The sequence below is a fragment of the Hypanus sabinus genome, chromosome X1 (assembly GCF_030144855.1).
Source record: "Hypanus sabinus isolate sHypSab1 chromosome X1, sHypSab1.hap1, whole genome shotgun sequence".
Classification (NCBI taxonomy): domain Eukaryota; kingdom Metazoa; phylum Chordata; class Chondrichthyes; order Myliobatiformes; family Dasyatidae; genus Hypanus; species Hypanus sabinus.
The window spans coordinates 446,385-462,568 of record NC_082738.1 but is presented as its reverse complement, the minus strand read 5'-3'; the positions used below and the strand labels follow the sequence as shown (position 1 = coordinate 462,568).

The window sequence follows — 16,184 nt, the reverse complement described above, 5'->3', positions numbered from 1 at the left end:
CTACCACCCACAGTCAAACGGACTAGTGTAACACTTCCACCGTCCCTTGAAGACAGCTCTCATGGCCCGCCTGAAAGGGCCTAACTGGGTGGATGAGCTTCCCTGGGTCCTGCTTGAAATCCTCACAGTGCCCAAAGAGGATCTGCACACTTCGTCGGCCAAGCTGGTGTACAGCGCGCCCCTGGTCATCCCAGGAGAGTTCATACCAACCCCAAGGGGGCAAGAGGAAGAACCCGCAGCAGTCCTGGACAGACTATGTGAAAGGCTCGGCAACCTGACCCCAGTACCGACTTCAGAGCACAGACAGATCCCGACCTGCATACCCAAAGACCTGCAGAACTGTAAGTTTGTATTTGTATGAAGGGGCACACACCGGGCACACAGCAGCCTTACGAGGGGCCGTTCAAGGTGATCAGGAACAACGGGTCTACGTACATTCTAGACATTGGGGGGAAGGAGGAGGTTTTCACAGTGGACCGACTCAAACTGGCCCATGCAGACTTGGCGCAGCCAGTCAAGGTTCAGGTACCGCAGCACAGAGGCAGACGGCCAAACAGAGACTGATCCAGACTGTGGACATTGGGGGGTGTATCGCCGGTTCTGGAGTGGGGGTTATGTAGCGACCCACTTTCTACGTAGGCGAACTGGCTCACAAAATGGCGCACGCGTCAGCAGAGAGGCCAGCCCCAAAATGGCGCTGGGCCTTCTTCACCAGCAAGGGGAGAAAGCCCGCACCCGGGAAGAGACTTTTGTAATGTACCTCTGACATCATTTCCGCCCAGAGAGGGTGGGAACTGAACTGCGTAAAAGCCAGTGCCGCGAAGTTTGAATAAACAAGTCTCGAGTGCAACTTATAGACTGCGTGTCATTATTTCTAGCTCTGTGTGTAGCACATTGCTACACAGCCATGATGAAATGGTGGAGCAGGCTCAATGGGTCTAATTCTGCTCCTATACCTAAAGGTCTTAAGGGCTTATTAGAAAATTAGGAGATGAAAGGCAACTTTACTGAAATACATAAGCAGAAAATATAAATACATTAGCCTTTGCGGTGTTTTTGGTTGAATTTTGACAGCAGAACTAAGGAGCATGGTTTTGGAACAGTGACAAAACACGTACAGGTCAAAGCCAAGGAACATTTTTTAAATTCAGTAATTAAATGCAGTGTTGATTCCGGAGATGAAGGGGTTAAGAAGATTGATAAGGAGAGACTGAGTTGCCTGGGACTGTACTGTCTGGAATTCAGAAGAATGAAAGGAGATCTTGTAGAAACATATAAAGTTATGAAAGGGATAGAGGCAGGAAAGTTGTTATGGTTTTGGAAAAAAGGCAGGTAGGTGGAGATGAGTCCATGCCCAGATCAGCCATGATCTTATTAAATGGTGGAGCAGGCTCAATGGGCCAGATGGCCTACTCTTGCTCCTATTTCTTATGTTATTATTAATAAATAGAATTATCTTTGGACAAGTTAATGGAGCATTGCAAATGTTGAAAGTTAATTAGGGGACAAGAATGGCAAAAAAATATAGTTTTCCACAGTTAAGTGTCTCTTGTAACTAATTATTCATGTGATGACTTAGGACTTTGTGTCCTGTCATATGCTCACAGTTGAACTGAGATCTGACACACCAGGCTAAGTCCTTCTAACTTCTCAATTCCATTTTTGTTCTGTTTTTATTATCAGGGATTTGCTGTCGGCACATTATGTTGAAAGACATTTCAATGAGGATGGAAATACCACACAGATATCGGTAAGATACTTTAGTAAATGTTTTATGACAGAAACATTAAAGTGATGTGATATTCAATATATCCAGAATAATGTGTGTTATAATTTGGAATAGAAAGAAGCACTGTGTGCTTATTCTCTGGCTCAACTACACAACTACACAAAATACTCAACTAAGCAAGTATGTAAGTGCAATTCCAGAAATACTTTCAGCAGGAATATCTCAGAAAGATTTAATTGGTTTTGTTCAATGGTGACTGGGGACACTTTTGACCCAATTTATATCATCATAGAGTTAAACAGAACAGAAGCATACTTCTCAGGTACTGTGTCCATGCCAACCAATCAGTACCCATCTATACTAATCCCATTTAGCAGCATTTGGCCTGTGGCCTTCCATTCATTGGCAATTCATACTCACCAAATGCTGCAAGGATACTTTCCTTCACTACCACAATAGGTAGTAATGGGTTCCAACTGAACTCTGGATGGTAGTGTTCTTCCTTGGATCACCTCTGAACCACTTACCCCTGATCAAAGCCCATGCTTACTTATTTTAGAAAAAAGATTATAACTATTTGCAATTTACCCTATCTGTAATCCTCCTAGTTTTGTATACCTCCATCTTGTCCCCTCTCAGCCTCCTCTAGTCCAAGAAAAACAAACTCAATCTACCCAATCTCCCCTCATGATCAAAATACTCCATCCCAGGCAATATCCTGGGGAATGTCTTCTGCTCACTCTCCAATGCAATCATGTCCTTCCTAACATGTGGTAGCCAAAACTCTACACCTTTCTCCATCTATGCCTGTCATTATTTTATAAAGTTGTACCATAGCTTTCCAGCTCTTATTTGCAATGCTCTTATTGATAATAGATAATAGAAAGAGGAATTTGTAGTACTCAAACCAAAAATAATACTGGCATCTCAATCATTGTTGCTAAAGGTTTTGTTTGCTTAACTTAAGACTATAGGCCATGAACAAATATTCTCCAGCCTGTACTTGCTAGCACTGAAGAGCTGCTGTAAACGAGATTCTTTAATTTTTCAGTTAGATTGCTTTTTGTTTCCTCAGTATTATCATAGCTTGTACTAGGACTTTCTCCAAACCACTTCAAAGGTTTTGAAGGTTATTTTCATTCTGTTGCTGAGATCAGAATTGGATCTGAAATTAAATGGAAAACCTTTCACATTCCAGTTGACAAGAAAAGCCTTTTGGCTCAGTAACTTTCTAGTTACGGGCCCTTCTTTACAGGGGAGATGGTAGCAGAAATATTGAGCCTTCCATCCCAAACATCCTGCTTTCCCTTTGAGGAACATATCTATTGAAGACCAGTGTCAGAATCAGAATCAGGCTTACTATCACCAGCACATTGTGAAATTTGTTTACTTCAGTAGTACTGGGTAACATATTGATAAAAAGACAAATCAATTGCAGTGAATGTTTGTATATATGTATATTAAATAGTTAAATTAAAAATAGTGCAAAAACAGAAATAATAGAAAAAGTAAGGTAATGTTCAGGGGTTCAATGGCCACTTAGGAATCAGATGGCAGATGGGAAGAAGCTGTTTCTGAATCGCTGAGTGTGTGCCTTCTGGCTTCTGTACCTCCTACCTGACAGTAACAAAAAGAAGAGGGCATATCCTGGGTGGTGGGGCCATTAATAATGGATGTCACCTTTCTGAGGCACTGCTCCTTGAAGATGTCTTGGATACAGTGGAGGCTAGTACCCAAGATGGAGCTGACCAATTGCACAACTTTTTACAAATTCTTTCAATCCTGTGCAGTAGCCTCCCCCACCCCACCCCATTCCAGACAGTGATGCAGCCAATCAGAATGTTCTCCACGGTATGTCTGTAGAATTTTGCAAGTGTTTTAGGTGACATACCAAGTTTCCTCAAACTCTTAATGAAATATAACCACTGTCATGCCTTCTTTACAGGTGCATTGATATGTTGGCATCAGGTTAGATACTCAGAGGTCTTGACACCCAAGAATTTGAAATTTGTCACTCTCTCCACTTCTGATCCCTCAATGAGGATTGGTTCACGCTCCCTTGTCCTACCCTTTCTGAAGTCCACAATTAGCTCTTTGGTCTTTGTGAAGTTGAGTCCAAGACTGTTGCTACAACACCACTCAACTAGCTGGTATACGTCTGCCCTCTCATCTCCGTCTGTGATTCTACCAACAATAGTTGCATCATCAGCAAACTTATAGATGGTATTTGAGCTATGCCTAGCCAGACCATCATGTGTTTATAGAGAGTAGAGCAGTGGGCTAAGCACACACCCCTGAAGTGCGCCAGTGTTGATAGTTAGCGAGGAGCAGATGTTATCACCAATCCGCACAGACTGCGGTCTTCTGGTTAGGAAGTTGAGGATCCAATTACAGAGGGAGGTACAGACGCCCAAGTTCTGCAACTTCTCAATCAGGATCGTGGGAGTGATGGTATTAAATACCGAGCTATAGTCAACAAACAACATCCTGGCATTGGTGTTTGTGTTGTCCAGGCGATCTAAGGTGTATGATATTTCACACCATCTTCTTAAATGATGTTAGGAAGTAAGTTAATTAATTTTATGCCAGCTGTTTATAATCAACACATATTAAACAAGTGGGTGCCAGCTGTCATATTATTTTTTTGGGGCATTTCAATGTTATATCACTGAAGAGCAATGAAGATTGTTAATTTAAATGAAGCACTGAGCAGCTTTTCATTTCAATTGACAGTGAGGTGGAGCTGTTCTGAGACCACTCCACTGTATAATTTTCAGATGTAAATGAAGACAACTTTTACGAAAAATGGATATGACTATTTGAGAGCTAAAGCGAGTTAGGCATCCACATTATCGAGTCCTTTCGAAATTCGGTAGGTTTCAATGAGATCCCCACACATTCTTCTAAATTCAAGTGCGTACAGGCCCAAAGCTGCCAAATGCTCCTCATATATAAACTCCTTCATTCTGGGAATTATCCTTGTGAACCTCCTCTGGATTCTCTTCAATGACAACACATCCTTTCTGAGACAAGGGGCCCAAAACAGTTGACAATACTCGAAGTGTAGCCTGACTAGTGTCTTATAAAGCCTCAGCATTATCTCCTTCCTTTTATATTCTATTCCCCTTCAAATAAATGTCAACATTGCATTTGCCTTCTTTATCACAGACTCAACCTCTAAGATAACCTTCTGGGAGTCTTGCACGACGACCCCAAGTCCATTTGCACCTCTGATGTTCGAATTTTCTCCCAAATTATATAATTCCATTATGATTCTTTTCACCAAAATGCATTATCATACATTTCCCAGCACTGTATTCCATCTGACACTTTTTTTTACCCATTCTTCCAATTTGTCTAAGTCCTGCTGCAATCACATTGCTTCCTCAGCACTGCCTACCCCTCCATCTATCATTGTATCATTTGCAGACTTTGCCACAAAGCCATCAATTCCATTATCCAAATCCTTGACAAACAATGTGAAAAGTAGCGGTCCCAATATGGACCCCTGAGAAACATCACTAATCATTGGCAGTCAACCAGAAAAGGCCCCTTTTATTCCCACTCGCTGCCCCCTGCCTGTCAGCCATTCTGCTGTCCATGCCAGTATCTTTCCTGTAACACCATAGGATTTTATCTTGTTAAGCAGCCTCATATGTGGCACTTTATCAAATGACTTCTGAAAATCTAAATAAATGATATCCACTGCCTCTCCTTTTTCCATCCTAATTGTTACTTCTTCGAAGAACTCTAACAGATTTTTCAGGCAAGATTTTCCTTTTCAAAAATGATGCTGACTTTGACTTATTTTATCAATAGTCTCCATGTACTCCGAAACCTCATCCTGTTTAGTGGACTCAAACACCTTCCCAACCACTGAAGTTAGGCTAAATCTTGGCGATTGTAGGGATGACTTACAGTGGACAGAAAAGCTTGAGCATGTAGATGATAAGCAAGAGGATGTGCTGGACCTTTTGGAAAACATCAAGTTGGGTAAGTTACCGGGACTGGATGAGATGTACCCCAGGCTAATGTAGGAGGCGAGGGAGGAGATTGCTGAGCCTCTGGCGATGATCTTTGCATCATCAATAGGGACAGGAGAGATTCTGGAGGGTTGGAGAGTTTGTTGTTCCCTTATTCAAGAAAGGGAGTAGAGATAGCCCAGGAAATTATAGACCAGTGTGTCTTACTTCAGAGGTTGGTAAGTTGATGGAGAAGATCCTGAGAGCCAGGGTTTATAAACATTTTGAGAGGCATAATATAATTAGGAATAGTCAGCATGGCCTTGTGAAAGGCAGGTTGTGCCTTACGAGCCTGATTGAATTTTCTGAGGATATGACAAAACACATTGATGAAGTTAGAGCAGTAGATGTAGTGTATATGGATTTCAGCAAGGCATTTGATAAGGTACCCCATGCAAGGCTTATTGAGAAAGTAAGAAGGCATGGGATCCAAGGGGACATTGCTTTGTGGATCCAGAATTGGCTTGCACACAGAAGGAAAAGAGTGGTTGTAGATGGGTTATATTCTGCATGGAGGTCAGTGACCAGTAGTGTGCCTCAGGGATCTGTTCTGGGACTCCTACTCTTTGTGATTTTTATAAATGACCTGGATGAGGAAGTGGAGGGATGGGTTAGTAAATTTGCTGATGACACAAAGGTTGGGGGTGCTGTGGATAGTGTGGAGGGCTGTCAGAGGTTACAGCGAGACTTTGATAGGATGCAAAACTGGGCTGAGAAGTGTCAGATGGAGTTCAACCCAGATAAGTGTGAGGTGGTTTATTTTGGTAGGTCAAATATGATAACAGAATATAGTAATAATGGTAAGACTCTTGGCAGTGTGGAGAATTGGAGGGATCTTGGGATCCAAGTCCATATGACACTCAAAGCTGCTGTGCAGGTTGACCCTGTAGTTAAGAAAGTATACAGTGCATTGGCCTTCATCAATCGTGGGATTGAGTTTAGGAGCCAAAAGCTAATGTTGCAGCTATATAGGACCCTGGTCAGACCCCACTTGGAGTAAACATAGAAACATAGAAAATAGGTGCAGGAGTAGGCCATTTGGCCCTTCGAGCCAGCACCGCCATTCAGTATGATCATGGCTGATCATCCAACTCAGAACCCTGTACCTGCTTTCTCTCCATACCCCCTGATCCCTTTAGTCACAAGGGCCATATCTAACTTCCTCTTAAATATAGCCAATGAACTGGCCTCAACTGTTTACTGTGGCAGAGAATTCCACAGATTCACCACTCTCTGTGTGAAGAAGTTTTTCCTCATCTCGGTCCTAAAAGGCTTCCCCTTTATCCTTAAACTGTGACCCCTCGTTCTGGACTTCCCCAACATCGGAAACAATCTTCCTGCATCTAGCCTGTCCAATCCCTTTAGAATTTTATACGTTTCAATTTTATACTTTTATACGTACTGTGCTCAGTTCTGGTTGCCGCACTATAGGAAGGACGCGGAAACCATAGAAAGGGTGCAGAGATATACAAGGATGTTGCCTGGATTGGTGAGCATGCCTTATGAGAATAGGTTGAGTGAACTTGGCCTTTTCTCCTTGGAGCGACAGAGGATGAGAGGTGACCTGATAGAGGTGTATAAGATGATGATGACAGGCATTGATCGTGTGGATAGTCAGAGGCATTTTCCCAGGGCTGAAATGGTCGCCACAAGAGGATACAGGTTTAAGGTGCTGGGAAGTAGGTACAGAGGAGATGTCAGGGGTACGTTTTTTTACGCAGAGATTGATGAGTGTGTGGAACAGGCTGCCGGTGATGGTGGTGAAGGTGGATACGATAGGGTCTTTTAAGAGACTCCTGGAAAGGTATATGGAGCTTAGAAAAATAGAGGGCTATGGGTAACCCTAGGGAGTTCTAAGGTAAGGACATGTTCGTCACGGCATCATGGGCTGAAGGGCCTGCAGTGTGCTATAGGTTTTCTGTGTTTCTAAATGGCCTATAATTTCCTTTCTTTCACCTTTATCCATTCTTAAAGAGTGTAATGTCATTTGCAATTTCTCAGTCCTCTGGGACCATGCCAGAATCAAGTGATTTTTGTAAGATCATGACCAATGCATCTATTATCTCTTCAGCAACCTCTCTCAGAACTCTGAAATGTAGTCCATCTGGTCCAGGTGACTTGTCCACTTTAAGACCTTTCTGTTTGCCAAGCACATTTTCCTTTGTAATAGCGAAGGGATTCACTCCTGCTCTCTGACACTCTCAGACATCTGGCATACAGCTAGTGTCTTCCACAGTGAAGACAGATGCAAGGTTTCCATTAAATTCATCTGCTGTTTCTTTGTTCCCCAATTACTACCTCACCAGCATCATTTTCCAGTGGTCCAGTATCAACTCTCTCTTTCCTTTTATTGTTTATGCAACTGAAAAATTCTTTTATCATCCTGCTTTATATTTTTGGCTGGTTTGCCCACATATTTCAGCTTTTTCTTTCTAATAGCCTTTTAATTGCTTTTTGTTGGATTTTAAAAGCTTCCCAATCATCCAATTTTCCCCTCACTTTTGCTACATAATATACCCTTTCCTTGGGTTTTATGCAGTCTTTAACTTCCTTTGTCAGTGTTGTGGATAAATTTCAGAAGCAGCAGACAGAATAGATCAGGCCGACTCAGAATTGTTTCAGACTATAGGATTTTATTACATGATGTCATGGAGAGACCCTTCCAACTAAGAGTGGTGTTTCGGAGCTCTGCTTATCGTGCAGACCCGCTTCATTATATAGGCACAGCATATGTGACTAAATGCACTTAACAATAACATTGCTTGACTGTGAACATAGCACTAAATTTCGACAAACAGCGTGACTTTGAACTTAACACTGGACTTTCGACAAAAAGGAGCATGACGTAAATACAGTGCCACAATGTTTCTATTTATACTTTAGGAAGGACGTTAGCTAAATTCTAAGAGCATTCACAAGTGATTAGATAAACCCCTAAATATCCAAAGAGTGTTAAATTCTTCCACAGTCAGCTATGGTTGCCTACCCCTGCCATTCCCCAAGTAGGCTGAAGCACAAGCTGCTCTAAAAAGCCATCTCATAGGCATTCAACAAATTCCCTCTCTTGTGATCTGACACCAAGCCAATATTCCCAATCTCTTTTGATGTTGAAGTCCGCCATTACAATTATGTCATTGCCCTCATTACATGCCTTTTCCAGCTCCCTTTGCAAACTCAACCCCACATCTTTGTATAGTTGGAGGCCTATATACAATTCCCATAAAAGATTTTTTACCCTTGCAATTTCTTAACTCCACTCACTAAGATTCAACATTCTCTGACCCTATGTCACCTCTTTCTAAAGATGTAATTCCATCTCTTACCAACAGAGCCACACCACCACCTATGCCTTCCTGCCTGTCCCTTCAATGCAAAGTATATCCTTTGATGTTAAACTCCCAACTATGATCTTTCATCCATGACTCAGTGATGCCCATAAGACGCTGTGCCCCAGTGGCTCCAATGACTACAGACCAGTGGCATTGACCTCCCACATCATGAAGACCCTGGAGAGACTTGTTCTAGAGCAGCTCCGGCCTATGGTTAGGCCACACTTAGACCCCCTCCAGTTTGCTTTTCAGCCCCGACTAGGAGTTGGGGATGCCATCGTTTACCTGCTGAACCATGTCTATGTCCACCTGGACAAGCCGGCGAGCACTGTGAGGGTCATGTTTTTTGACTTCTCCAGAGCGTTCAACACCATCCGCCCTGCTCTGCTGGGTGAGAAGCTGACAGTGATGCAGGTGGATGCTTCCCTGGTGTCATGGATTATTGATTACCTGACTGGCAGACCACAGTACGTGCGCTTGCAACACTGTGTGTCAGACAGAGTGGTCAGCAGCTCTGGGGCTCCACAGGGGACTGTCCTGTCTCTCTTTCTCTTCACCATCTACACCTCAGACTTCAACTACTGCAGAGTCTTGCCATCTTCAGAAGTTTTCTGATGACTCTGCCATAGTTGGATGCATCAGCAAGGGAGATGAGGCAGAGTACAGGGCTACGGTGGGAAACTTAGTCACATGGTGTGAGCAGCTTAATGTGAAAAAGATTAAGGAGCTGGTGGTGGACCTGAGGAGGGCTAAGGCACCGGTAACCCCTGTTTCCATCCAAGGGGTCAGTGTGGACATGGTGGAGGATTACAAATACCTGGGGATACAAATTGACAATAAACTGGACTGGTCAAAGAACACTGAGGCTGTCTACAAGAAGGGTCAGAGCTGTCTCTACTTCCTGAGGAGACTGAGGTCCTTTAACATCTGCCGGACGATGCTGAGGATGTTCTATGAGTTTGTGGTAGCCAGTGCTATCATGTTTGCAGTTGTGTGCTGGGGCAACAGGCTGATGGTAGCAGACACCAACAATATCAACAAACTCATTTGTAAGGCCAGTGATGTTGTGGGGGTGGAACTGGACTCTCTGACGGTGGTGTCTGAAAAGAGGATGCTGTCCAAGTTGCATGCCATCTTGGACAATGTCTCCCATCCACTCCATAATGTACTGGTTAGGCACAGGAGTACGTTCAGCTGGAGACTCATTCCACTGAGATGCAACACTGAGCGTCATAGGAAGTCATTCCCGCCTGTGGCCATCAAACTTTACAACTCCTCCCTCGGAGTGTCAGACACCCTGAGCCAATAGGCTGGACCTGGACTTATTTCCACTTGGCGTGATTAACTCATTATTATTTAATTATTTATGGTTTTATATTGCTATATTTCTACACTATTCTTGGTTGACGCGTCTGTAACGAAACCCAATTTCCTTCGGGATCAATAAAGTATGTCTGTCTGTCATACCAACCAATCTCTAATTACGCCACGAGTTCATTCACCTTATTCTGAATACTATGTGCATTTAAATACAGCACCTTTGGTCCTGCATTCTTTGCCCTTCTGAATTTTGCCAATGTTGCCTCTGTGGTACAATTTTACTCTTTGCTCTGTTTACATTTGTACCCAATCCTTGGCTTCTCCTTCCTGACATTCATGTTACACCCTTCATCTACTTGTAAACCTGCTGGCTCATCCTCAGCTCTATCATCCTGGTTCCCATCCCCCTAACATATTAGTTTAAACCACTTCCAATAGCTCTAGTAAATCTGTCCACAAGAATATTGGTCCCGCTCGGGTTCAAATTTAATCTGTCTCTTTTGTACAGGTCACACCTGCCCCAGAAGAGGTCCCAATTATCCAGACATCTGAATCCCTGCCCCCTGTTCCAATCCTTCAGCCACGCATTTATCCTCCACCTCATTCTGTTCCTGTACTCACTGTCATGTGGCACAGGCAGCAATTCTGGGATTACTACCCTTGAGGTCCAGCTTCTCAGCTTCCTTCCGCATTAGATTCACCACTCTCTGTGTGAAGAAGTTTTTCCTTATCTCGGTCCTAAAAGGCTTCCCCTTTATCCTTAAACTGTGACCCCTCATTCTGGACTCCCCCAACATCGGAAACAATCTTCCTGCATTTAGCCTGTCCAATCCCTTTAGAATTTTATACGTTTCAATAAGATCCCTCCTCAATCTTCGAAATTCCAGCAAGTATAAGCCTAGTCAATCCAGTCTTTCTTCATATGAAAGTCCTGCCATCCCAGGAATCAATCTGGTGAACCTTCTTTGTACTCCCTCTGTGGCAAGAATGTCTTTCCTCAGATTAGAGGACCAAAATTGCACACAATACTCCAGCTCTGGTCTCACCAAGGCCTTGTACAACTGCAGTAGAACCTCCCTGCTCCTGTACTCGAATTCTCTTGCTATGAATGCCAACATACCATTTGCCTTTTTCACCGCCTGCTGTACCTGCATGCCCACTTTCAATGACTGGTGTACAATGACACCCCGGTCTCGTTGCACCTCCCCTTTTCCTAATCGGCCACCATTCAGATAGCAATCTGTTTTCCTGTTCTTGCAACCAAAGTGGATAACCTCACATTTATCCACATTAAATTGCATCTGCCATGAATTTACCCACTCACCTAACCTATCCAAGTCACCCTGCATCCTCTTACCATCCTCCTCATAGTTAACATCGCCGCCCAGCTTCATGTCATCTGCAGACTTGGAGATGCTGCATTTAATTCCCTCGTCTAAATCATTAATATCTATTGTAAACAACTGGGGTCCCAGCACTGAGCCTTGCAGTACCCCACTAGTCACTGCCTGCCATTCTGAAAAGGTCCCGTTTACTCCCACTCTTTGCTTCCTGTCTGCCAACCAATTCTCTATCCACATCAATACCATACCCCCAATACCGTGTGCTTTAAGTTTGCACACTAATCTCCTGTGTGGAACCTTGTCAAAAGCCTTTTGAAAATCCAAATTTACCACATCCACTGGTTCTCCCCTATCCACTCTACTAGTTACATCCTCAAAAAATTCTATGAGATTCGTCAGACATAATTTTTCTTTAACAAATCCGTGCTGACTTTGTCCGATGATTTCACCTCTTTCCAAATGTGCTGTTATCTCATCTTTGATAACTGACTCTAGCATTTTCCCCACCACCGATGTCAGGCTAACCGGTCTATAATTCCCCGGTTTCTCTCTCCCTCCTTTTTTAAAAAGTGGGGTTACATTAGCCACCCTCCAATCCTCAGGAACTAATCCAGAATCTGAGGAGTTTTGAAAAATTATCACTAATGCATCCACTATTTCTTGGGCTACTTCCTTAAGCACTCTGGGATGCAGATCATCTGGCCCTGCGGATTTATCTGCCTTTAATCCCTTCAAGTTACCTAACACCACTTCCCTACTAACATGTATTTCCCTCAGTTCCTCCATCTCACTAGACCCTCGGTCCCCTACTATTTCTGGAAGATTATTTATGTCCTCCTTAGTGAAGACAGAACCAAAGTAGTTATTCAATTGGTCTGCCATGTCCTTGTTCCCCATGATCAATTCTCCTCTCCACACCCACTCCCTCAAAGCCTTTCACCATTTGATAGGTTTCAACGAGGTCACCTTCATTCTTCTGAATTCCAGTGAATACACACCCAGAGCCATCAGACACTCTTTATATGACAAGCCATTCAACCCTGGAATCACTTTCATGAATTGCTTTGCACCTTCTCCAGTTTAAGCTCAAGATAAGGGGCCCAAAACTGCCTCACCAGTGCCTTATAAATTTTCAACATTACATCCTTGCTTTTATAATATAGTATTCCTGAAATGAAAGCTAACATTGCATTTACCTTCCTCACCAGAGACGCAACCTGCAAATTAACCTTTAGGGAATCCTGCACAAGGACTCGCAAATCCCTTTGCACCCCAGTTTATTGTAGAAACATAGAAAAACCTACAGCACAATACAATCAGTGCTGAAGATGACCTTACCTTAGAAATTACCGAGGGCTACCCATAGCCCTCTATTTTTCTGAGCTCTGTATACCTATCCAGGAGTCTCTTAAAAGACCCTATCGCATTTGCCTCCACCACCGTCACTAGCAGCCCATTCCATGCACTCACCACTCTCTGAGAAAAACTTACCCCTAACATCTCCTCTGTACCTACTTCCAAGCACCTTAGAACTGTGCCCTCTCTTGTGGCAACCATTTCAGCCCTGGGAAAAAGCCTCTGACTATCCACACAATCAATGCCTGTCATCATCTTATACACCTCTATCAGGTCACCTCTCATCCTCTGTCACTCCAAGGAGAAAAGGCCGAGTTCACTCAACCTATTCTCATAAGGCGTGCTCCCCAATCCAAGCAACATCCTTGTAAATCTCCTCTGCACGCTTTCTATGGCTTCCACATCCTTCCTGTAGTGAGGCGACCAGAACTGAGTACAGTACTCCAAGAAGGGTCTGACCAGAGTCCAATATAGCTCCAGCGTTACCTCTGGGCTCCTGAACTCAATCCCACGATTGATGAAGGCCAATGCACCATATGCCTTCTTAACCACAGAGTCAACCTGCACAGCAGCTTTGAGTGTCCTTTGGACTCGGACCCCAAGATCCCTCTGATCGTCCACACTGCCAAGAATCTTACCATATAACAATTACAGCACGGAAACAGTCTATCTCGGCCCTTCTAGTCCGTGCCGAACACTTACTGTCACCTAGTCCCACCGACCTGGACTCAGCCCATAACCCTCCATTCCTTTCATGTCCATATACCTATCCAATTTTTTTTTAAATGACAATATCGACATATTTGCGGTAAGATGGCGATTGTTTAGCTGCTCCAAACTTTTGCTCCGTTATTCTCCCTATCTTTGCACTATATGTCTCCATTCTTAAACCTTAGTTAGGTATTTTATTAGGTCTCTTTTACTTGCCTGCGAACACATCTATCTTATAATGTCTACCAAAACTACTAAAACCGGGAAAAAGGAAGCTTCTACGGCTTTGCCGGCTGACATTCTCGCTGCTTTGGAACAGCATCGACAAGATATTTTAAAGGAATTTAGAACTTCTTTCAAACAGCTGGATGTCAAATTGGATTGGATCAACGCTAGAGTGGATGAACATGCTGAACATTTATCTCGCATCGACTCAACCTCTGAAGATTTAAAACGCCGTGTTCAATATCTGGAATCTCTCTGCTCCAGCCTAGAGGAGAAGAATTGCAAACGTTTTTCCAAAATGGTGGATCTTGAAAACCGGAGCAGACGTTGCAATCTACAAATTCTTGGTTTGCCAGAGGCCACCGATAAGGGCTCTCCCGTTGAATTTTTTTCCAATTTTCTCTGTGAGATTTTTGGGAAAGAATTTTTTCCGACTCCACCTGAGCTTGAAAGGGCACACGTTCCCCATGCAATTCTGGGTTCCTGCCCACGGCCGGTAATTTTGTGCTTTCATCAATACCAGGTGAAAAACCGTTTGATTATGGAGGCACGCCACAGAGGTACTTTTGCTTTTCAAAATACAGTCATTCGTTTTGTGGAGGATTTTGCCCCCCAGGTTCTGAAGATGCGTGCTGAACTTAAAGGTGTAATGAAAGTGCTTTTTGATCGCGGACTCAGACCCTCCCTTCGAAACCCAGCCGATCACCGAATTATGCTTACTACTGGAGAATATAAGTGGTTTAAATCAGTGAAGGAGGCTGAGGCATTTGTTGGAAGTCTTTCGGCTATCTCGTCTTCTTCGGAACCGGTCTGACCTTCTAAAATGGTGGATAAGTACCTCTCGCAGTAAAGCTATTTTTTACAGACTCAGACTTTACTTGAATAATTCAGACATTATCTATTGAAACTCTAAGGGCTGTAGACAATCTCTCCCTGGACTTGGTGCGTTCTTTCTCAATAGATAATCTGAGTTTAATGTTTCCCTGCGGACGTTTAGATTGCACTTGTGTAATCTATTTTATTCTTGTATAACTTTATCTATAGAGATCTACAATTGACTCTAACTTGTTTTGGAGGTTTGGAGTTTTTATTGAAGGCCTCCCTGTTGGTTGATTCATAGTTTAATTTTGCGCTTTTTTTTCTGTAAATGGTTAATAAGTACTCTCTTTGAACCTATAATTTCCCCCTTTTCTCCCCTTTATTTTCTTTTAATCTATAATTTTTCATGGGTAGGTTAGTTTTTGTTTTCTTCTGATTTTCTTTGTATTAAGTTTTATACTTCTGTTGAAGTTGTTTCTATTTGTAATTATATTTTCTAGTGCATAAACTAGTTACCATTTGCTATAGTATTTATACAGAACTGTTGTTAACGACACAGAACTGGAAGTCATATTTGGGTTAATTTTTTTGGTAGAGCTAGCTGCTTTTTTAGGTAGCCGTCTAGTTTTGGGTTGCGAGGGTGGGGTGGATTCTCCAGTTCCAACACTACTCACTGTTTCTTTTGCTTTCCTTTGTTACTCAGGACATGTTTCTGTTTTGATTCTACAAATCTATGTTTACATTTTTGCTCCCAGACTGTTATTGTACTGCTTGATTTTTTATATGCCAGCTGCCTTCTATGTACTAACAATTGATAATGGTTAATACACTTAAACTTGTGAGCTGGAATGTAAAGGGATTGAATCACCCTGTTAAAAGAAGGAAGGTCTTCTCACATATTAAACAACTCAAAGCTGACATTGCTTTCCTTCAAGAAACTCATATCCGTTGTTCTGATAACTCCCGGCTTTTGTCAAAGTGGGCGGGTCAGCATTTTCATTCATTCTTTGCCGCCAAAGCTGGGGGGGGGGGGAGGGTCTCCATCCTTATTAACTCAAATATTCCTTTTGAACTCCATAATAAGATATCTGATACAAATGACCATTTTATTATTGTTTCTGGTAAACTATATAATACTAAAGTTGTACTAGCAAACCTGTATGACCCCAATTTTGATTATGTTAATTTCTTTGAACGTTTTTTCTCCTCTCTACCAGACTTAAACTCATACTCTCTTATACTGGGTGGTGATTTCAATTGTTGGTTAGATCCTAATTTGGATCAATCGTCCTCTGTTACTAGACCACCTACTAAATCTGCCTTAGCTATT

The 16,184-nt window shown here is 42.8% G+C and overlaps 1 protein-coding gene across 1 annotated transcript in view; it reads left to right on the top strand.

Annotated features, from left to right (window-relative positions):
- adam11 (ADAM metallopeptidase domain 11) overlaps positions 1 to 16,184 on the top strand; it is a 365,266-nt gene that overhangs the window by 48,240 nt on the left and 300,842 nt on the right. Inside the window, exon 4 of the mRNA XM_059955670.1 lies at positions 1,684 to 1,750. Coding sequence (XP_059811653.1) covers positions 1,684 to 1,750 — 67 coding nt within the window. The remainder of the gene's footprint in view (positions 1 to 1,683; positions 1,751 to 16,184) is intronic.